General features: G+C 42.6%; 2 protein-coding genes across 4 annotated transcripts; one reads left to right on the top strand and one right to left on the bottom strand.

Annotated features, from left to right (window-relative positions):
* Positions 1-885: 885 nt before the first annotated feature.
* Positions 886-3874, top strand: purbb (purine-rich element binding protein Bb). Of its 3 annotated transcripts, none has more exons than XM_084046705.1 (2): positions 886-2104; positions 2308-3874. In XM_084046705.1, exon 1 carries the CDS (start codon positions 989-991, stop codon positions 1988-1990), a length of 1002 nt encoding a protein of 333 aa, XP_083902831.1. In that variant the 5' UTR covers positions 886-988; the 3' UTR covers positions 1991-2104; positions 2308-3874. The 3 variants fall into 3 exon arrangements, with proteins under 3 accessions (XP_083902831.1, XP_083902832.1, XP_083902833.1); XM_084046706.1 differs by having other exon boundaries at positions 886-2122; positions 2322-3874; XM_084046707.1 differs by having other exon boundaries at positions 887-2051; positions 3036-3874.
* Positions 3875-11433: 7559 nt separating this feature from the next.
* ved (ventrally expressed dharma/bozozok antagonist) lies at positions 11434-13500 on the bottom strand (the record flags this gene model as incomplete). Its single annotated transcript, XM_084046483.1, has 3 exons — positions 11434-11778; positions 12627-12910; positions 13176-13500. The coding sequence occupies 3 exons, from the start codon at positions 13498-13500 to the stop codon at positions 11434-11436; spliced, it is 954 nt and encodes a 317-aa protein (XP_083902609.1).
* Positions 13501-23196: the final 9696 nt, after the last annotated feature.

The raw sequence follows: 23196 nt of genomic DNA, 5'->3' as shown, positions 1-23196 counted from the left end.
GCGCGTATAGAGCGGATCCTGCTCTATACCTGACTTTGTCCGTGTTCACCGTCAACGTTCTGATTGGTCAGACCCGTCAACGTTCTGATTGGTCAGACCCGTCAATGTTCTGATTGGTCAGACCCGTCAACAAAGTGATTGGTCAAGCTTCACGTGACACATGGCTATAAACACATTATAAACACATATCGATGACATAATGTATCAAAGGCACCGCTACCTTCACACAGGGTGTGATTTTTTAAATCTATTTAATTGTGTTTATTTATGTAGGCTATTTATTTTTATATGTTCTATGTGTGTGTGTATATGTGTTTTGTTTATTACATTGTGTTTTTTATTTATTACTTTGTGGCTTTTATTTATTTCATCGTGGTATTTAATTGAGTGACTTTCCATAATAAATGGAACTGAAATCTAAAAAGATCCATTGGATGGATGACACATGTGGACGTGATTGGCAGACAGATAGACCAATGAGGAAACGGGATCTGGCTGAAGTCCTGTGAAAGTGGCCAATGAACGGTGCCGCGGGGCGTGTTCTTCTGGGACCTACTCAACCAGACTGAGGTCAATCTACTTTGCGGGCTGCGGATCCGGTCTAAAACGGATACGGAAACGGTTCATGTGCGTCTATTCATGTCTATCCTGCCAATTGACCGGATACAGTAGGCGGGCTTTAAACCGGATCTGAGCTCCGACAGCAACACACTCACAGTTTGTTTCTGTGACGATGACGTGAGGACGGAGCGACTACTCCGTTCTTCGCAGGCAGGACGGTGCCGCGCGCCGCAAATAAGCCGATCTACAAGCTCACAGCGCGTCGCAGCGCGACCCGCTGTGAGCTTGCAGATCGGCTTATTTGTGGAACGCGCGAGACCTGCGCGAGGCGGAGTATAAACATTTCGCAGGAAAGAGAGAGAGAGAGAGAGAGTGAGGGAGAGACGGAGAAGAGAGAGATAGAGAGGAATTGAATGGTGGTGTGAAGATGGCGGATGGTGATAGTGGGAGCGAGCGAGGCGGAGGAGCAGCAGAAAGAGGAGGCGAAAGAGGAGATAGAGGAGGAGGTGGAAGCGGCGGAGGGTTCCCCTACTTCCAGGGAGGACAGGGAGGAGGTGGAGGAGGACAAGGAGGCCGGGGCGAGCAGCCGGAGACCCAGGAGCTGGCGTCCAAGCGCCTGGACATCCAGAACAAGCGCTTCTACCTGGACGTGAAGCAGAACAACAAGGGCCGCTTCATCAAGATCGCGGAGGTCGGCGCCGGCGGCTCCAAGTCGCGGCTGACCCTCAGCCTCTCCGTGGCGGCCGAGTTCCGCGACTACCTCGGGGACTTCATCGAGCACTACGCCCAGCTGGGGCCCAGCAGCCCGGAGCAGATCGCCCGGGCCAGCCAGGCGCAGGGCGAGGACGGCGGGCCGAAGCGGGCGCTGAAGAGCGAGTTCCTGGTGCGGGAGAACCGCAAGTACTACCTGGACCTCAAGGAGAACCAGCGGGGCCGCTTCCTGAGGATCCGGCAGACCGTCAACCGAGGGCCCGGGTTCGGAGGGGTCGGGGGCCCCGGCGGGGGCATGCTGGCGGGCCAGACCATCGCCCTGCCGGCCCAGGGGCTCATCGAGTTCAGGGACGCCCTGGCCAAGCTCATCGACGACTACGGCGGCGACGACGAGGAGCTGCTGGCCGGCGGGGGGGCCGGGGGGCCGCTGGCCCCCGGCGGGGAGCTGCCGGAGGGCACGTCCATCACCGTGGACTCCAAGCGGTTCTTCTTCGACGTCGGGTCCAACAAGTACGGCGTGTTCATGCGGGTGAGCGAGGTGAAGCCCAGCTACAGGAACTCTATCACCATCCCGTTCAAAGCCTGGGGCAAGTTCGGGGGGGCGTTCAGTCGCTACGCGGAGGAGATGAAGGAGATCCAGGAGAGACAGAGGGAGAAGATGTACGACAACAAGAGAGAGGAGTCCGAGGAGGGAGAGGAGGACGTGGACGACGACTGACTGTCAACAAACAACAACAACCACAACACGGTTGAGATGTAGTTCAGTTCAATGACATCTGGTAAAAATGACACAGATGACACATTTACAGTGCATGACGTAAGCCTACTATAAGTATCGTGGCATAGAGCAGTGGTTCTCAAACCTTTTTCATTTTGAAGGTCTCCCCCTTAACTCTGACAGCATACAAATGGAACCAAATGGACTCTAACGGGTCCATTTGGTTCCATTTGTATGCTGTCAGAGTTACAGACTTGCAAGGATCAATTTAGAACCCCCTAAATGGAACCCAGAGAGTCACTAGAACCCACTTTGAGAACCACTGGCATAGAGAATAAAGCAGGGAGCTGTTGATGTATTTATGCTGCAAGATTTGTGTTGAGTTTTGATGATGATGGGTTGTGTGTGTCTCAAACAGTGAAGGTCAATAGGCTAAGAATGTGTCAAAAAAAAAAAGAAGCAAAATTGAGTTATTTTTTAAAACATATATATATATATATATCTATAAGAGATCCCACTAAAACCAGCAAATTGGTTTTTATAACGACAAAAGAAACCACAGATTTTTTTTCGTTTTCATATTAAAAAAATATATTAATAATGAAATAAAATATATTAAAATAATGCAGAGTCTAGATATTTCTGTGGCTCCATGTAAGGAGAGAGAGAGCCAGCATCCATTGTCTTCCTGTTCCAGTGCAGGTCTCTTCCTTTTATGGGCATTAATATTATTATTATTATCATTATTTTTATCTTGTGGGATGTTTGTAAAGTTAGTCAAAGTTAGAGGAATGTATAGAATGCTGCCACCATCACTCAGAGGAGGGATGGCATGCAATAAAAAACACACTGAGATCCACTCCACAACCCATGGGGCGGTGCCGACATAACAGGCATTTAAAATGTTTAAAACGTTATTCAAAAAAAAAAGTTACAAGAAGTTACTGAGAGGATTCATTCTGTAGAAGCCTGGACTATGACGTCCTCCCTGACTAAATTGTTTTTTTGTTTTGTTTTTCCCCCCATCTCTTCCCATTTTCAACAGATGGCAATTTTAACATCAGTAAAGAGGCTTCTTTTCTTTTGTTTTACTATATGTTAGCAATATTTAAACGTATCACCCTCGTGTGTGTCGGCGGTGCTACATTCTATTAATACCCCCCACTCAATGTGAAAAGCAATGTTGGTTCCGCCACACCGACCAGTCGTAGCCTAGGCGTCCAAGACAAGCATCGAGCAGAGAGGAACACATCCTGTGTGAGTAACCGTAGTAGTGAATGAATGGGAGCACACCCTAATATACCAGGGTTGACATGCGGATATAACGGGACCTTGTTTTTTTTGTTGTTCTTTTTTTTAAACGCTCATTCATTCCCAGACGATCACTATGCTGGGAATGAAAGATCTTTTTAATGGAGGGGAGCGCTGGATCAAAAACACGACAGAGGAGTGTCTCCTCCTCCTCCGAACGACCCTTGCAGCTCTGGTACCTCAACAACATGGGACTGTGTCGAACATCTAGTTCCTACTAGTCCTTCTAACCCGGGTCAGAGCTACAGACTGGCCATGGTTAATGGTGGCCCAGCTTAACAGCACATTATATTATATATTATATAGACTCTGGACAGAAAACACATGGATGGATGTTTTATTTCTTTGTTTGTTTTTTCAAAAGAGAAATATATTGAGATATTATTATTATTATACGTATAAAAAAAGAAAAGTCCTGAACAACCAGCAAAACCTATTTTGAAATATTAAGAAAGAAAAAATGTATAATTTAAAAATGCAAAGAGCTGGGATGACCATTTCCAGGATTGTTTTTTTTTCCCAGGGTGAAAATTATAAAGCTTTGGTGATTAAAAAGATTTAAATTCAATATTATATATTGTGACTGACTGTATATTTCTACATTCCTTAAGACCCACCATCACACAAAGAAGTGTTACATCTCTTTATTCTGTATGCTAACGTATAATTTTTGCTATTCACTTAAACCCTCTAGACTTGGTAAACTGGACCCGAGTTGGCTCTGTACTTTTTTTTCTCGGCGTACACCCCCAGAATATGTTCCCCCCCAGAATATGGATGCGGGGGTTCAAGTGGTTAAACTGTACAGTATACGTATACTGTATCCTTTTTCAGTCCACTCTACACCAAATCTCTTTTGGAATTTGAAAATAGCAGCTCTACCAGCTAAGCTTGTAGATCTGCTATTTTATCCCACTGTTTTGACTATTTTCACCAACTATTCCCCCTATTATGATGACTTGCCCAGAATAGGTACATTAGGGTCCATGTGGTTACAACAGAAACAGAGACAGAGACCCATTGTGAGCTTGTAGATCGGCACCAGCACAAATACCTCAATTGTACTGGAGTAAATATATTTAGTTACTTTACACCACTGATGGTACACTACACATAATATACTATGAACTGTTACAATGAAGGGAATGGTGTCTTAAAAAACATTTTAAACAAAACAGTTGCATGATCTGCAAAGAGGAGAGAGATGTGTTCTAAACAATACATCTCTGAGAAACACTCATTTATAATAGCAGTATTTGATATTGGTCTCTGGGTTGTGGATCACATTCGACAGTATCAATTATGATTATATACTTTTACCTTTGTTGAAAAAAAAGTTGATGCATGTTTTGTCTTCAAACGTCCATGCTAATGTTATGCCATGGCCGCAGAGGGGAATTCATTATCTTTAGATAACTGCACACCCTTTGATGCATCACTGCTCTAAATTTAGAATAATTATAATAAAAACTGTAATCACTTAAGCCCTATACTTATAATTCGTAGACAAATAGCTAAAAAAATGGCTGTTCTAGAAGCTTGCAATGTGTTGCAAAGTGACGAGAGCTTGTAGATTACGCAAAGTTTGACTTTTCTCCTATAATGGCATGCCAAAAATAATGACACCAGGTTGGAAGTAGTTTATGGTTATTCCAGCTAACACTAGCTATGCTTAACTACATGGATTATGGGGAACATAAAACATGTGTTGATATGTGTTGGTGTGTAAAAGACATCACTTCTATCAGCTGAATGTCTCAGCTGGTACTTGTTAATACGGCTTCTCCCACTTACAGCCATGTTTATTCCCAGACTGATTTAGATGGTGACGGCACAGAGTTTATATATAAAGAGTGTATTGACCAAAAATATCAATAACACTTATTTAATTGTTGGTATGTGGCCACGGTATGAGCGTGACATTCAACTCTGAGCCGTACTGGAGGCAAACGTCTAATAATTACCTTGAATACCTTCCACATAATGCATTATTTTCTCCAATTACCACATGGCTCGTCATTGATTATGTGTTGGAACGGTCGTGAGACCTTTCTTTGTTGCTACTGGACGATGGGAAATCCATATCAGATCTCAAGTCCAGCAGTTAAGTCTCTGTCTGTATGTGAGCATAATGACCATGTGCTTGAAAACAGTTGTACCCCCCCCCCCCCCCCCCCCCCCCCCACACACCCACACACACACACACACACACACACCCTTTTTAACATGACACAGCAGTTGTCTCTGACAGGTGTGTATGCCCTGCCCTGAGGCCACAGCATGCCAAGGTTTGCCATTCAATAGTTAACCACTTAACTTACAGTAACTTATAGGACTAAGTTAGGTTCAAGTTTAAACCTGGCTTAGGACTAAGTTATGTTGCTTAAGGCAGGAGTCTTCAACGTTTTCAGGCCAAGGACCCCTTAGCTGAGAGAGAGATAAAGCAGGGACCCCCCACACCCACTACGTATTGAATAAAATTGTGTTGCAGATTTTTAACTTCTTTGACAGTTTCATAGACTTTGACAGCATTTTCATCAGTGTATGTTGGATTAATGTGTATTTTCAGACATTTAACCATTTTACCACCGTTAATACTTGGTCTGCTCTTTTTTCCCCATCTACACCAAACCTCTTTGCCAAAAATAGCAGATCTACAAGCTCACAACGCGTTGCAACGCGAGGTGTTGTGAGCTTGTAGATCAGCTATTTTTGGCTAATGTTCCACTCAGAATAGGGATGCTAGGGTTCAAGTGGTTAATGTAAAAAAAAACATGATCCCATCATACAAAGATTAGGGGCCCCCCTGTAGTAACTCTGAGGACCCCCTTGGGGTCCCGGACCCCCTGTTGAAGACCCCTGGTTTAAGGTTATCACTTAAACCTAGTTTAAGTTGACCAGAAGTTGACCAGAGTTGATCCTCCCAGGGTTTTGGTCAAAGATTCAAAATCGAAAATAGACAATCAATCTACAAGTTCACAACGCACCGTGTTGCGAGCTTGTAGATCGTCTTATTTCCAGTGCGAGGCACTGGCGCGCACCTATAAGTATGAATCAGATAACCTTGGTGGAAGTAAGTCTCGCTAGAAGTGGGAAGCACATGGTGAGACTGGCTGGTATCATTTGATTCCCTCGTCTCCTAACTAGCAGTGTCTTCCTATGATCTCAGGATCTCTGTTTCTTCTGAAACCCCCCACCCACCCACCCAACAGCCCGCCCAACAGCCCGCCCAACAGCCCATGGAGCAGGGCAGCTGCTAGGAGGACCCATGTGTGTGTGTGTGTGTGTGTGTGTGTGTGTGTGTGTGTGTGTGTGTGTGTGTGTGTGTGTGTGTGTGTGTGTGTGTGTGTGTGTGTGTGTGTGTGTGTGTGTGTGTGTGTGTGTGTGTGTGTGTGTGCTGACAGGGCATGCGGGTTATTTTAATGTGGGAGAGGAGAGGCCTCCAGAGAGAGACTGACATTCTTTAGTCAAGGAGTCAACTGTGCCATTAGAAGCTCATTGCCTCGGGACACTCACACACACACACACTCACACACACACACACACACACACACACACACACACACACACACACACACACACACACACACACACACTCTAGTACAACTGTGTAATTGTGCTGAGGCTACTTGCACAACACACCAGTGGTGGGAAAAAGTACTCAAATGTTTTACTGAAGTAAAAGTATCACTCTGTTACAAGTAAAAGTCCGTAATTCAAAATTTACTTGAGTAAAAGTACAAAATTATTTGTATCAAAATGTACTTAGAGTACCAAAAGTAAAACTACTCATTATACAGAATGTCCCATTTCAAGTTTTCAAATGTATAACAATCTTTTGAAAATAGCAGATCTACAAGCTCGCAATGTATACTTTGTCATGCGACGATCGCTCACCGAAATTAAGTATGTAAAAAATCATACAATGAAGTATAAAGCCGATAACTGTCAGTGGTGTACAGTAGTTTAGTTGTTGGTATACCTCAGGGTGCCAGATTGGACCAGGAAGTGGGGAGAGAATAAACTGCAATGTAAGAGAACTGGGCCCTTTGCGAAGTGGCCTGCTGCAGGAGAACTGGGCCTGTACCCCAATATGAGATTATACAATAGGACCTGGTTGGTTTATATCCTATAATGTCACATATTCATACAGATATAGCCCACATCCTGACAGAATCCACCAAGAGCCTATTCAGATATAAAAAATAGAACATGTATTTACGTAGTTAAAAGAGGGTGCTACAGTAAAAGAGAAAAGATTAATATTATTATTCTGTTAAGAAGGAAGAAAAACAGGTACTATCTGAGTATAGTTACACACTCACACTCTCTCCTGAACTACAGTAAAGATGGCACCACAACTAGTGTCCAATCTGCTTCAAATAACGTTCATTGTCATCCAGTAGATAATCTCTGAAGACAGATTCTGCTACAAAAACAAAGGGGGAAAAAATGTTGTTTTCCTTTTAAACAAATGGGTTCCCAGACTGGCCAGTAGGTGGCGTAGCCCTGACACCATGCAGGCCCAGCGTCTATATATCTCAGCAGAAGAGTAGGGAGGCCACCTCCAACCACTACATTATGCATACTGTTACTGTATTAACATAGTAGTATATTAGTAAGATTACAATACATTGAAGCTTTAAGAAATTCCTGTAGAACAAAATAAATATAACAATAATTGCAGTTTCCTAATTGTATTTTATCAGTTTCTTGGTGCGATCACTTTATTACACACGTTTTACAATTTACAATTTAGGCATTTAGCAGACGCTCTTAATCCAGAGTGATTTACAGTAAGCAAGGTAAACACAAGGTAATACATCAAATGCATAGAAATAGTATAGTAGTAGTATTATAGTATCTAGGATCATAGGTAAACCAAGAACCTATCATCAGTCTAACAGTGGAATATCGAAGAAAACAAATCTATAATCCGTACATTGAAGCTATACACACTATAGTATGCCAGGTCTACACATGAACCTGGCATCTGTCTACATAACATGCTATCTAAGTTACATTTTAGCCTTTGCATAAGCCTGCAAGGTCATCAAGGCTAGGGGCAAGTGCTACAGGCTGAGGTGGAGTCTGAAGAGGTGAGTCTTCAGATAGGCTCTATGCACAGCAGACATATTGAGAAGACATCCACAGGTGTTACCAATGATACTAATGAAGGCTCTGTTCCATTCTGGTCAAACAGAGTCAGGGTGCTGATGTCGTGTGCATGTTGGTTCACTGGAAACACTCTGCTACACCAGTTGGTCTAAAATTGGGGTCCATCTCATGGTTCCTTAAGGGGTTTCCAAATGGCCCCTTACGGTTGTGTAACCTTGGTTCCATTTGTACACTCTCAGAGTTCTGGGGGTCGTGGAAATTGAAAAATCTGAGAACTACTGTGCTACATAAATGGAACAGAGCCTTCATTAGTATCATTGGTAACACCTGTAAAGGAAGTAATACTATGGCTGATGTGCATAGAGCCTATTTACGGTGGAATATTGGTAGTGAATCTGCTGTTCTAACTGCACTGGTGAGTTTGTTCCACAGTTTGGGAGTCAGGAGGGAGAGGAGTGTGGAGCGGTTTTAGGGAAGGTTCTTCTGACAGCTTCCCTGTGTTAGCTGATCTGAGTGAGCGGGAGGGGTTGTAGGGTTGGGTCAGGCTTTGAAGATATGGGGGTGTCATATACCTGTGGTTGCTTTGTAGGCCCAACATCAGTGTTTTGTATTCTGATTTCTGATGAGGGAGCAAGGGACCCCCCGATACAATATGTATCGGGGGGGTCCCTGCTTCATCTCTCTCTCAGCTATGGGGTCCTTGGCCTGAATAACGTTGAAGACCCCTGTTGCAAAGGCCCTTAAGAGCACAGTGGAGTGCCAATTGATACCACCCTCAACTAGTTATGTACAGTTTACAGTTTAGGCATTTAGCAGATGCTCTTAATCCAGATCGATTTACAGTAAACACAAGTTGTACCAGCTGAGGTTCATGATAATCAACTGATTAGAACAGGTGTGCTGCCTCAGAGGCTAGGAATCACCAGTCTGACTTTCCACACAGAGAAGGAGGAAGCCTAAACTGGCTGTTACCTCCAGACCCAAACCTGTCCCTTTTGTGTGCGTCAGCGTCAATGAGATAAGTGAGTGTTTAGTGCTATCTTTGTTTGGTTTAATGTTGGTCAGCAGAGATGTGCTTAACGTTAAGGTCAAGTCATAAGTCATGTTTGTGTTGAGCCTAATTGTTTGGTTAAAGGTAGGGTAAGTGATATTTTTTGGTCTTTTTTTGTTGTTAAAATGGTTAAAGTACTGTGTTGTGATAGTAATCATTGCTACAGACTCGTACAGAGCATTTGTTCGGTCACAGGGGTCTCTCCAGCTCTTTAGTAAACAGAATATAGTACATTTTCAGGTCGGTGACAACATTTAAGCCAATCAGGAGAGAGCACTGAAAATGCATTTTTTGTTTAATAAAGAACTGGAGAGACAAGGAGACTCCTTTTACTGAACAAACACTCTATATAAATGAGTACAATCAGAATATAGAGCTATTTAACACTTATTTAATCACTCACCCTACCTTTAATGGGAAACAGACCCTGTGTTACTGCATGTATTTCTGCCAGAAGTTTGGGATATTGATGTTTCCTTCTATGTTATTCCATGGAAGGAAATTATGTTATTTGATGACTATTATTACTTACCTTACCTTAGTTATAGGAACCATGCTAATGCAGATATTTCCTTTGTGTGATGATGACTGTATTATTTTCTTCTATAATTATGGCATTTTATTTTATGATTGCTAAAATCTATACTGTATGCATTTCCTTTCTTTAGACCACACATACCCTTACTATTGCCATGTGCCTGTGCTGTTACTGTTGAGAAGTTATATGGCTGCTTATATCTAACCTTTATATTATACCATCCCTTATAATACTTCTACAATACATTATGATATATTTGTCAGCTTGTAAGAGCCTAGATGTCTCCACTAGGCCTAATAGTTATTGTTTTGGTACAGCCTATCTTGTTATGGTTCAGTTTGTCCTTCAGGCAGCTACAGTATAACTATGATCTCTGCCTTGTGCTCGAGGCAGAACTACCGTACCACTGACATGAGTGTTAATGTACTTCTGACCATGATATCATGTACATAAAGCATAACCACCTCCACCTAGATTATTGTCTCGACTCCCATGTGCCTTATTGATTGCTGATTGATCCAGAATTCCTGATCCAGAATTCCACGACGCTGTGCTGCTGCATATTTTAAGTAAAGTTTAACCTGAAGACAGTGTTTTGTGTGTGGACACACCAAGGCGAACACCGCCAACCATGAACCATTAAATACAGTCCTTTCCTTCCCTTCACTATCCCTATTTTACAACCCCTGCTCTAGACTACAGCCCACAGTATTTTAGTCAGACACAGTATTCACAAAAACATAGCAAGTCAATTTGCATTGTAACTGGTTTAATTTATTTCATAACCACAGAAAAAAACAGATACAAAAGGAAAACGGCCACAAAAATAAAAACATATTTGAACTTAAATAGAACTATACATCAGTTTAAATCATAGCTAATAAAGTCACATACTATTGCACAGCAGTGATTTGAGTCATGTTTACAAAACATCTTTCTTCATCTTACAGTATATTAATCTATCCAGTATGGATAGGATAACAAATATCAATAAACAGATTTTTACTTAACAGTTGTAGTTGCTTTTTTTGCATTGTAAACACAATCAGTACTTTGAAGATCCCTTTGCAACTAAATGATAGTTAGGGACCAAATGGACCCTTGTGGGTCCGTAACTCTGAGAGTATTCCTAATATAAGAAATACAGAGTTAGATCCTACAGTGCAGATTGGGGGTATAGGCCTACCAGAGATCCAAATGGTATAAAATAGGGTTCCGTGGCCTGATGCGTAATAAAACTGGGGGTCCTTGGAATTAGAAATGGTTGAGAATAACTGCTATGGCTGTAAAAAATCTTCTCTTATGGGGGTCCCTGGCATATCTTTTGAAAATGGAGGTCCACGCCGCGGGCTAATGTGTGTCAATTTGGGGGGGTCCTTGACATGGAAAGAGTCTGACAAGCACTGGACAGAACTAGGGTACGTGTTAATACTGTGGGTAGGACCCCATCAGCTGTGCTGCGGTGCCTGAGCTGAGCAGCACCCCCGGGAGCCCGGCGTAGTGGTAGAACGAGTCCAGGGTCATCGCCGAGGCGGCCGGGGCCGAATGGTGGGAGCCGTACGGCAGGCAGTGCAGGTAGGGGGCGGCAGAGGGCCCGTCGTGGGGTCCCGCCGGGTGGTACCTGGGGGTGTAGGGCCCCGGTCGGTAGGCCGCCTGAAGCTCGGGGTAGTGAAGCAGCTGAGAGGCCATGTTGGCCTGGCAGGCGTGTGCCAGGGCGTCCTGCACCGTGCGCTTCAGCTTCATGCGTCGGTTCTGGAACCAGTTTCGGACCTGAGAGGGAAAATAGAGAGGGAGAATCTTATTAGACAAAAGTTCTCTAAATTGAGGGCAATTCAACTCATTTAGAACAACATGTTTCAGGCCAAAAACACCCTAGCTAAGAGAGAGATGAAGCAGGGACCCCCTCTATATTGTATAAAATTGTGTTTCAGATTTTTTTACTTGGTCTGCTCTTTTTTCTACAACTATACCTCTTTGCTGAAAATAGCCGATCTATAAGCTCACGGCGTTGTGAGCTTATAGATCAAAAAACAGGCAATCTACGATGTATTGTAAGCTTGTAGATTGGCAATTTTCTGGCGATGATATTTAGGGAAAAGGGGAGGGGGGCCTTAGTACAGAGCCCTGGGGGACTCCAGTCAGCTAAGTATAGGGGCTTAAGTTGTTAAGCTAATTGAGACTGACTGATATAATCATTATATCAATCAGTCTCTGTTCGTAGCCACCACAATACTAGCTATGGGTAAACAACAGACACTATTTACATACAGACATTAGAGTATATAATGTCTGTTCTCTTTTAACTACCAGAGTCCCCCAGGGGTTTGTATTGGGCCCTCTCCCTTTTCCCCTCGACCTCGAATCTCTTTGCTGTTCCGATGCATTTTATGAGCTTGTAGTTCTGGTATTTCCACTGAATATTCACCTATTATTACAGTATGCCGAAAATGGCGACGCTCATGTAGTTAAAGCTAGGGGCAAAAAAACATCTACATCTATTGAAACTACAGAAGTTTGAAGAACTACACTCACTGTGATGATAGAAACACAGCTGAACACAGTTTAAATATATCATGTCTATACTGTAATGGTTATTATTATATTATGGTGATGCCTACCTGTTTGTCAGATAAGCTGAGTTTGGAGCACAGCTCGGCCTTGTCCTGCGTTCCCAGGTAGGCGTTCCTCTTGAAGGCTCTCTCCAGGCTGCTGATCTGCTCGGCCGTGAAGGCCGTGCGGGGTCTCCTGCCCAGCGGAGGGGAGCCGGAGCCGGACGATGATGACGATGAAGAGGGGCTGAGGTCTGCGTTAAACACTGATGTGGGCGAGAAGGAACGTCCACCTTCGCTCTCATACCCCGAGGTCTCCTCCTCTGTTCCACTGCTGAAGCCTGCCTCGGCCACTGGAAGGGAAGAGGAAACATTAGTATCTGGTACAATATCAAGATTTGGTTCATTTATGCATTCATTATAATAACCAGTTAAATAAAAGGCCTGTGTTCAAAATGTTACTTGAGTAAAAGTACAAAATGTTTGGCATCAAAATGTACTTAAAGTACCAAAAATTAAAGTACTAAAATGTTTACTCCAGTAAAGTATTAAGCACAGTACTTGAGTAAATGCACTTAGTTACTTTACACCACTCTTCACTTTGATTATCAAACTCACGTTGTTGGCTGTGGAGGTCATGGTGGTGGCTTTGGTGCAGAGAGGTCAGCTTGGAGCCTGGATGGTTCCCATGGTTCTCCTCCTTGTGGTTCTCCTCCTCCTGACCAGGCCTCTGGCTCTGGTCTCTCTGCCTGCAGTAGGATCCGGGCAGGCTGGCCGGGTGCGTCCCAGAGGCAGAGAGTCCAGCGGCGGTGAAGAAGGCCTTGTTGTTGACGACAGCGGAGGAGGAGGCAGGTACAGCTAGATCCTCCTGCTCGGTGGTGGTCCCTGTCTGATGATGCTGGCTGCTCTGGGCCATCCATTCAATAGAGAAATGTGCCTTCATGGTCACAGATGGGCTGTTTTTATCCTTAATAGGGAAATAATATAGACAACAATAGTCTTTTTGCCTTGTTGATGTTGTGGGTGAAATCAGACTCCTGGTGGTGAAACTCCGGCTTAAAGAAGTGTAGATGTTTCAGAGTGTTATTCCTTGGTGTGTTGGTGGCTGTCCTGGTATCAGAGTTGTGATGCCCTCTCTCCCGGAGCAGACCTGCTTTTATACAGGACATCCCGCCCCGTGCATAGAAGCCCCCTCTCAGACAAGGATCAAAGGATCATATCCTTCCTCCCACCCTCCCCTCCCCTCCCTCCCCTCCTCTAGTTTTCACAACTAGAGTCATTAGGGCTTCAATGAGCCTGTGCTACCTACTGGCTCCACTGAGTCTAGAAGCCCCCCCCCCCCTCCCCCCAAGATACCAGACACACCTTATGCATAGAACACCTCTTCAACTTTACATGATCATTTGTTGTATATCCATAATATAAAGTGTAAAAGTGTTTATTTGCCCCTGAGTGGATGCATTTGCATACATGTGCATATCTGTGGGTTATATCTTGCTTCTCCCCCAAACCACAGATTCTTACAAAAGTCTCCCCTTATACTGCTAAGATCACTGATAAAGTCATGACTCATAGTGACTATATTTATGCATAAAGGGTAGAATATTTTATAAGTTGATTTTTACATGTCATGTTATGGTCATGTGACTTGAACCAGAACATGTTAATCCATTCAGCTCCTAATATAATTCTGAGTAAATTATACCGTTATTCAAGTGATGTTGATACTCACTGGTGGAATACATGGATTTAATTCAGTTTCTACTTAAAAGTAGTACTATGAACTCCTTCTTCTTTCCCAGCCTATACATAACAGAGGCCCATGCATAACTAATCCCTCTCATCAGTGTGATCCCAGTGGATTAAAGGGATCATTAAAGCCAGTGGAGTGGCCCATCAAAAGGTGTGACATCAGGGGCCTGTTCTATTCAAAGAGGCTTTTCTGGGTTTCTGTTCCACAGAGGAGTCTGGGTCCTGATCACGGTTCTTTGACGTGGCTTTATGGTTAAAAAAAAATCATATTTGCTGCTATAGCTGCTAGAACCTATTAAACAGTGGTTCTCAACCAGTAGTCCGGGGACCACCAGTGGTCCTTGAGGGGGTTCCAGGGGGTTAAGATAGATAAATGACTGTAATAGCGTGACAATCATTTTAACCACTTATACCATAGTTTATACTTTGGCTATTCAAAAATAGCAGATCTACAAGCTCATAGCGTGTGCCACGCTATGAGCTTGTAGATCTGCTATTTTTTTTTTTTAATCTTGAGGATTAGGGTTAGGATTTTTGCAAATCTTTGAATATATATTTTTAAGCGAACGTTTTCAACTCAAATCTTAGCTTCTGGGGGTCCCTGGAACAAAATATTTTGAGATGTGGGGTCTGCGGCCAAATACTTATCAATTTGGGGGTCCTTGACATTGAGGGTTGAAAATCACTGGCTTATGTATATGCCTATAGCTACAGCAGAACTATAGGTAAACAAACATGTGGCACCACATCCAGCCTGTTAAGGTCGGTGCTGTGGGTGTGTGAAGGTCCTTTGAAGTCCCACAGGGTCACTAATGAGCCATTAACACCATGGTGCGCGGCGCGCAGCGCAGAGACCAGCCGTCTCTCTCTGTCCAGGCGACCGAGGGGAGAGAGACAGCGGACTGACGGCCCCCCCGTCTCCCCATCATTGAAACAAAGGCTGTTTTGTGTTGCTGAAAGTCTATGCTCCAGGGTGGGAAGCCTCTCAGCACCCCACCTTCTCTGTATAATACACTTTATGGGCAGAAAATAAAATATGTCCATTTTAATTGCTCACCTGCGCCCCCTACATATCTGGTCGATGGTAAATTATATTGACCAGATCTGCAGGGGGCGCAAGTGAGTAATTAAAATGAATTCCGTCTGGCGGACATATTTTATTTTATGTCCATATAAAGTGTATTATACAGAGAAGATGGGGTGCTGAGAGTCTTCCCACCTTGGAGAATATACTTTCATCAACACAAAACAGTCTTTGTTTCAGTGATTAGCAAGATAGTTGTCTTTATTTTTTTTAAATACTAAATTGGAGACCTCGCACAGGAGTGGAATTTCCAGTCCATGGGAATAGCAGCGGGTAGCTCTGGACCAGATCTACTCTGTCCAGCAGCTGGACAGACCTCATTACCTTAACAATGGACCACTTTTATCTTTAAATGCTCCATATTTCCTATACACACCATTTACACACACACACACACACACACACACACACACACACACACACACACACACACACACACACACACACACACACACACACACACACTCCTCCACGTGGGCGTCTGTATCTGTGGGCTATCTATCTATCTCATCATCAGACAGCTATCAATCACTCACTATATGTCAAAGGAGACAGATTTAAAGTTGATCCTATAGATCTCCATGTTGCCACAACACCATTCAAACAGATAATAAACTAGTTTCGAATGATTTTATAGGCTATTGAAGCGGAATTGTGTCGCCATGCCATATGATCTCCATTTACGCCATATAGTTAATATTAAATATCCCAGTAATTAATAAATAGCTACTAAATGTATAAACTGCAATAGGTTTGGGATTCATTTGAATATTTGCCTTCCTTTAGTTTCGGTGTTTTGAGTAAACACTCTGTGTGTGCATGCGTGCGTTCGTGCGTGTGTGTGTGTGTGTGTGTGTGTGTGTGTGTGTGTGTGAGAGAGGGAGAGAGTGTGCCGTGTGCGTGCGTGCGCGTGCTTGCGCGCCTGATATACTTGGCTCCGACTTGATTCTTTGAAGTTGGCAGTGAGAGTAGCCTATCTATGCAGTAGTGGAAAAAGTACTCAAATGTCTTACTTGAGTAAACGTAGTGCAATGTAGAAATAGGCCTTCTCTGTTACAAATTCCAAAAAGTCCGGAATAAAAATGTAGGCTACTTGAGTAAAAGTACAAAAGTATTCAAATGTATACAAATCCTTTGAAAATAGCAGATCTACACGCTCACAACAAGCTTGTAGATCGGCTATTTTCAAATAGCCAAAGTTTAAATAGGACTGAAGTGGTTAATGTGTTTTGTAATAATATAAATCTACAAAGTAACTAGTAACTAAAGTTTTCTAATAATGTGTAACTCTGAGATGTAGCAGAGTAGAAAAGAATAGCAAATGGGAAATACTCCAGTAAAGCAAAAGTACCACAAAATCGTACTTAAATGCAGCACTTAGTTACTTTTACACCACTGCTTTTACTAAGGCTATTTCGGTCATCATAAACATATGTTTGACATTGTAAATGTAAATAATCACCCATATATACATTTGCATTGAGATCCCAAGACAGTCACTCAGCTGGAGATAGAGTGGGAGACAGTAGGCCTATATGACATGTTGTTATGGCCTCTGTCTGTCTGTCTGTCAGTCTGTCTGTGTTGTGTCTGTGTCTGCCTCTGTGTGAGCAGCTCCACATCAAAGCCCCCCATCACTGATTACACCAAGACATGGCAGGGTGTGTTGATGATACCCATTCACCCCCATTATACAAAATACAGACAGTAGTGGGAGAACTACTCACTCAGATATTTATACTTATAGGCTAGGTATTGCAGCAATATGCCACAATATAGAATATTCTGTTAGCCTACAGTACCTGAGGTCGATTCTAAAAATGCCTTCTGAATCAGGCTAGTTCTCAAACTTTTTTCGTGTAAAGGACTCCCAAATTGCCAGGGACCCCCCAGAAGAGAAGATGTGTGTTAATTCAAAATTATTCAAAATGTTTCAAACACTTTCAAGATTTTTCAAAAATAGCAGATGTACAAGCGCTGCAAGCTTGCAGATCTGCTATTTTTTAATACAGTAGCCAACGTTATGAAATCGAAAATGACACTGATGCCTTCCCGGTTTTAATGGGTTAAACTGGAATGAAATAATAATATTGGCAATTTGGCTTCAAAAGGTACTTACAGTACCAAAAGTAAAAGTACTCATTATGCAGAATGTCCCATTTGACAATATACAGGATTATAATGAATGCACGAATGTCTTCATGGCTTTAACGTTGCAGCTGGTAAAGATGGGGATGATTTTAATCTATATTTTATCTCCAAATGACTAGTAACTAAAGCTGTCAAATAATTATAGTGGAGTAAAAAAGTGCAATATTTGCCTCTGAGATGTATTAGTGGAGAAGTAAGTGTGAAGTAGCCTATACTCAGGTGAAAGTACCTGAGTTTCTGAGTTAATTATCCATTTGGTTCAATAAACTCTGGCACTACTGTGTCAGACAGCAAACAAGACAGAGATAGGGAGGGAGATATTGGATAATAGCGGTAATGATCAGCATCCTTTCTACTAGAAACTGAACAATCAGGTTGTTGGTGAATTTCCTTCCTGATTCCTGATTATTGCTGATTACTTCAGAATGATTATTGAATGTAACCTAGAATAATTTAAACATTTCCTGTCTTTAAACTCTTAAACCCTATATTCTTATAGTGTAACGCAAGGGTTCCCAAACATTTCAGGCCGAACCCCCAAAATAATCATATTTGAACTGAGGACCCCCCACCCTGACAAGCACTTGGAATTGTAGGCATTACGTTTATAGTTTGACTCGGTTCCACAGCTAAATATTGTGAAAATAGCCGATCACAACGCCTCACTCTGTGAGACGTTGTGAGCTTGTAGATCAGCTATTTTCACAGTGTTTGCCTCTTTCTTTCATAATATTTGACAATTTGGTATTAAAAAGGTCTTAAAAGTCATTCAATTGTCACTTTATAAATGTGCAGATACCCTGTATAGTACACTTATACTGTAGGCCCTATGTTGGTCTGTTGAGTGAGAAAACAATGTTGCACATTGAGCTAATCATCTGGGGTCCCCAAATTAATTTGGGGGTCCCGAGTCGACCCCAGTTTAGGAACCACTGGTGTAACAGACCAGAGTTGAACTGAACTGTACTTGGACTGCTTTTTTCCAGCTACACCAAAAAAATAGCCGATGTACAAGCTCACAACGTGTCACGCTGTGCCACGTTGTGAGCTTGTAGATCTGCTATTTTTTGGCGAACGTTCCCCTCCAGAATAGACATGCTGGGGTTGGAGTGGTATAGTGGAAGACATTGTACGTCGTGCACCTTTCTTGCCTATATTACTCATATTCTGACATTTTATTTTATTTTACTGTGTTGTGTTGTGTTGTGGCATCCTTGTTATTAACCTTGTGAACTCTATAGTGTCTCTATTCTGGGTGGCGAATATTCAGCGAAAACAGCACATCTACAAACTCATAACGTGTGGCATTGAGCTTGTAGATCGGCTGTTTTCACCGAAGATATTTGGAAGTAGAGGGAAGGGGGGGGGGGCCTAGTATGGACCCCTGAGGGACTTTAATAAGTAGAATAGGGTTTAAGTGGTTCATCACAATTGCTACATTATCATTGATCATGATGGTTCATGTACAGTAGGAACCAATGCATCTGTTCTCAAAGTGGGGAGGTGTGTCCTGGCAATTACCTGGCTGTCTTCCATCCTGCAATTACCTGGCTGGCTTCTTATACCTGGCTATGACCGCACGCCACGCAGTACTGCTTAGTGATATTTTCCAGCAAGTGCACAGGCTGGTACAGCTAGTACTAGGTCAGTGAAGGTGTTTGCTTTGCTTAAAGAACCAGATTCATTCTTGACCTCCAGTAACACTAGTTCTCATCCACAGTCAGCCTGACAGCCTCCCACGCAGCTCCAACCCGGACAGCAGATTACTGAGATCTACAGGGAGGACTGCTTTTTGTTCCTTGTTACTTTGGACCTCCTGTTGGTGAAATTCTACCTTCAGTTATACTTCGGCTTTATAAGCCTGTACCTCAGTTTTGAATAAAAGACACTTTAAGTTTACTTTCTATACGTCTTCTTGGTCTGTGTCTGGGTTAGCTCACTGTCTGCCCTGACAACAAGATGGTGACAAATAAAGCCTTCTTGATTCAGTTCAATAAGGCCGCTGACTTCTTCTCTTATGGGGGGTCCATGACACAGAATCTTTTCAAAATGGGGTGTGTGGCCAAATACCAAATATTAATTTGGGGGTCCTTGACATGAACATGAGAACCACAGGCAGCAGGCTGCTACGTAACAGGAAGAGTGGGCACAAGGAAGAGTGGGCTATTTTGTCCAAAATGTAAAAAATAATAATTGGAAAACGGTCTAAAGTAATGTAAAGCAGTGGTTCTCAAACTTGTCAAGGACCCCCAAATTGATATGTTTGGCCGCAGACCCCCTATCTGAAAAGGTTTTGGGCCAGGGGCCCCGAGAAGAGAAGATTTGTTAAAACAATGCAGAATTATTCTAAATTTTCCAAACATTTAAAAAAATGGCAGATATACAAGCTCATAGCGCGGCACGAAGTTGGCTATTTTTGAATAGCCAACGTACTACTTTTACTGGGGTCCCCGGACCCCACTTTGAGAACCAATGATGTGTAAAGTACACATGATTAGAACATGATTGAACATTCGTCAATTAAGGCCTAATATTTCAACAAATTGCTACAAACCTGTATATCCAAAAAGTTTGGGCATAAACAAGAAGCTGACGGCTACATTTAAGTCTGCTAACAATGTACCGTGCATGTTCACGTAATGTATACTTTACATTACTTAAGACCATGTTTCAATTTCTTTTTTCTTTTTTTTCTCCATTTTGGACAAAATAGCACATTTTGCCTGGAGGTGCCCAGTCCTCCTCAGGGCCCACTCTTCCTGTATCCTGCAGTAATGTGAGCATCATCAGTGTTTCTCATGGCTCAGAGGAGGTGTCACTCACTCATTGTGTATGTGTGAGGAGGTGACAGTGTTCCTCCTGCTGGGTCCTTCTTTCTCTGACTGGCTCCATTGAGACGCTTTCATCTCTAATGGGGCTGTTTGCTACTCTTTTATGGAGACGACACACACCGTCATACGGCCCCTCTGGGGGTCCCACACAGACAGGCCCCCGGGGGGGGGGGGTGACCGATGACAGACATTATGTCTAACAAGGGTTAGCCCATAGTGTTTCTATTAGGTAGTCCATGGTCAACATTATACGGTACATTACAATGTCTTTCTCTCACCCAGAATATGTAAATCAAACAAATATTCACTTCAAAAATAGCAAAAAATAAAGCTCACGTTCACGTGTACAACACAATATATATAGGGCTTATGCATAAAAACATCTCAGGTTAATTCCTTTGTATGATTTTTTTTATGTTTGTGTAAAGTTGTTTTTTTTGTGTTTTTTTTATACCAATGTTTTTTTATGCTGTAGCACTTTTGAAATGTGTTCCAAATGTAAATGCATTAACCCATTAAGACCGGGAACGCATCTGTGTTATTTTAGATTTCTTTGGCTATTTATGAGCTTGTAGATCTGCTATTTTTGAAAAATCGTGAAAATGAATGTTTAATTCATTTATTTTTTTTCCAGAAAAACTGTTAGGATTTAGAAAACATTTTAAGAAGCGGCCTCAGGTCTTAATGGGTGTAAATAAAAATGCATTATTATTAATATTATTATTACCTGAAGAGAAGTTCATTAACAGGCTGATTATCAGGCTGTTATGACAGGCACAAGGCAGCCAGTGACACAGACAAAGAGATGTAAAAACATCCTATTCGTCCCATGCAGGCCACAGGCAGGCAGGCAGACATTATTTTAAGGGATGATGATTGGATCTCATATGCAAATCGGGAAACAATGACGACACCTCGTCACAGAGCAATTGATCTGTATGACTTGTGTCGTCTCCAGTAGTATAGGAACCCCCCCCCCCCTCGAACCCACCCACCCAGCCAGCCGCCAGTTAACACTGTCAGTTATAGATGTCTTTCTCTGTCTCATTGATCCCTATCAAGGTGTTCAAAGGCTCCCGGGGCTTTGATGGAGGAGCCAGTGGGACTGGTCCTGGAGAAGCAGGCGCTGTGACGACTTCTCCTGCTGATCCCTGTAGAGAGAGAGACGCATGCCAGGCAGACTGAAGACATTTACACATTTTAATCCATTGTAGTAGTGGTTCTCAACCAGTGGTCCGGGGACCACCAGTGGTCCTTGAGGGGGTTCCAGGGGGTCCCCAGACAAATTAATATTTAGGAACCAAATTGACCCCTATGTGTCTGTAACTCTGAGAGTGTACAAATGGAACCAAATGGACCCTAACGGGTCCATTTGGTTCCATTTGTACACTCTCAGAGTTTAATGAACACTAATGCTGATGATACAGTGTAGATTGGGACCCCAATAAACCAAAATGGTTGAGTCCCTGGCATATCTTTTCAAATGGGGGGTCCGTGGGCTAATATGTGTTCATTTGGGGGTCCTTGACGCAAAAAGGTTGAAAACCACTGCATTATAGGACCGGGGAAAGCATCTGTGTTATTTTTAGATTTCTTTGGGCTATTCAAAAATGGCAGATCTACAAGCTCATAGCGCTTCGAGCTTGTAGATCTGCACATTTTTTGAAAATCATGAAAATGTGTGCAGATCTTTGAATGTATATATCCCTGGAACAACATATTTTCAGATGGGGGTATACGCGCCCAAATACATATCATTAGAGTTAGTTGTTATCGTGCTTGGTGTGAATGCAAGAACGCTCGCCACGAAACACACTCGCCCGGGTCAAATCCGGCGACCTCGGAACGGGCGCCACCACGTATTCCTAAAACTATTTCTAAACCTAACCTTAACCTCAGTAAAACTATGCCTAACCCTAACCTTATTCCTAACCTTAACCTCAGTAAAACTATGTCTAAACCTAACCTTATTACTAACCTTAACCTCAGTAAAACTATGTCTAAATCTAACCTTATTCCTAAACTTAACCTCAGTAAAACTATGCCTAAACCTAACCTTATTCCTAACCTTAACCTCAGTAAAACTATGCCTAAACCTAACCTTATTCCTAACCTTAATCTCAGTAAAACTATGCCTAAACCTAACCTTATAGAGCACCGAAGTCTGACGTAATTTACATATCCTACCTGGTTCGCGTTTTTTCACCCCCGTTCTGAATCCCCATAGACCCCATAGTGTTTAATATCGCATCAAATAAGAACTGTGTTGCAAAAATAAACAAATGACCCCGGTGGTTTGACTCTTATGGATATGAAGCATCAACTGACGGTGAGAAAACGATAATGTTACTTCCACCGAATTAGTTACATTTTCCCCAGAAACGGACTGTATCAAATATAAGTGACTGACTATCATAAACGATACAGAGCCACCTCCCTGACAATATCGCAGAGACAGTTTGTTTATTTTTGGACCACAATTCTTATATGAGATGATTCTAAGATGACCCAATGTTATTCTCCATAGAGAAATTACTTTACGAACCAGGGGATGAACGAGTGACGTCAGGACTTCTGTACTCTATTCCTAACCTTAACCTCAGTAAAACTATGTATAAACCTAACCTTATTCCTAAACTTAACCTCAGTAAAACTATGTATAAACCTAACCTTATTCCTAAACTTAACCTCAGTAAAACTGTCTAAACCTAACCTTATTCCTAACCTTAACCTCAGTAAAACTATGCCTAAACCTAACCTTATTCCTAACCTTAACCTCAGTAAAACTATGTCTAAACCTAACCTTATTCCTAACCTTAAC

Source organism: Gymnoscopelus microlampas (genome assembly GCF_963454915.1).
Source record: "Gymnoscopelus microlampas genome assembly, chromosome: 21".
Taxonomy (NCBI): Eukaryota; Metazoa; Chordata; class Actinopteri; order Myctophiformes; family Myctophidae; genus Gymnoscopelus; species Gymnoscopelus microlampas.
The sequence above is the reverse complement of the archived record's forward strand: the minus strand, read 5'-3'. Positions and strand labels throughout refer to the sequence as shown.

Excerpts from the sequence above, each read along its gene's own strand:
- purbb (XM_084046705.1), top strand. The coding sequence starts at position 989 with ATGGCGGATGGTGATAGTGGGAGCGAGCGAGGCGGAGGAGCAGCAGAA.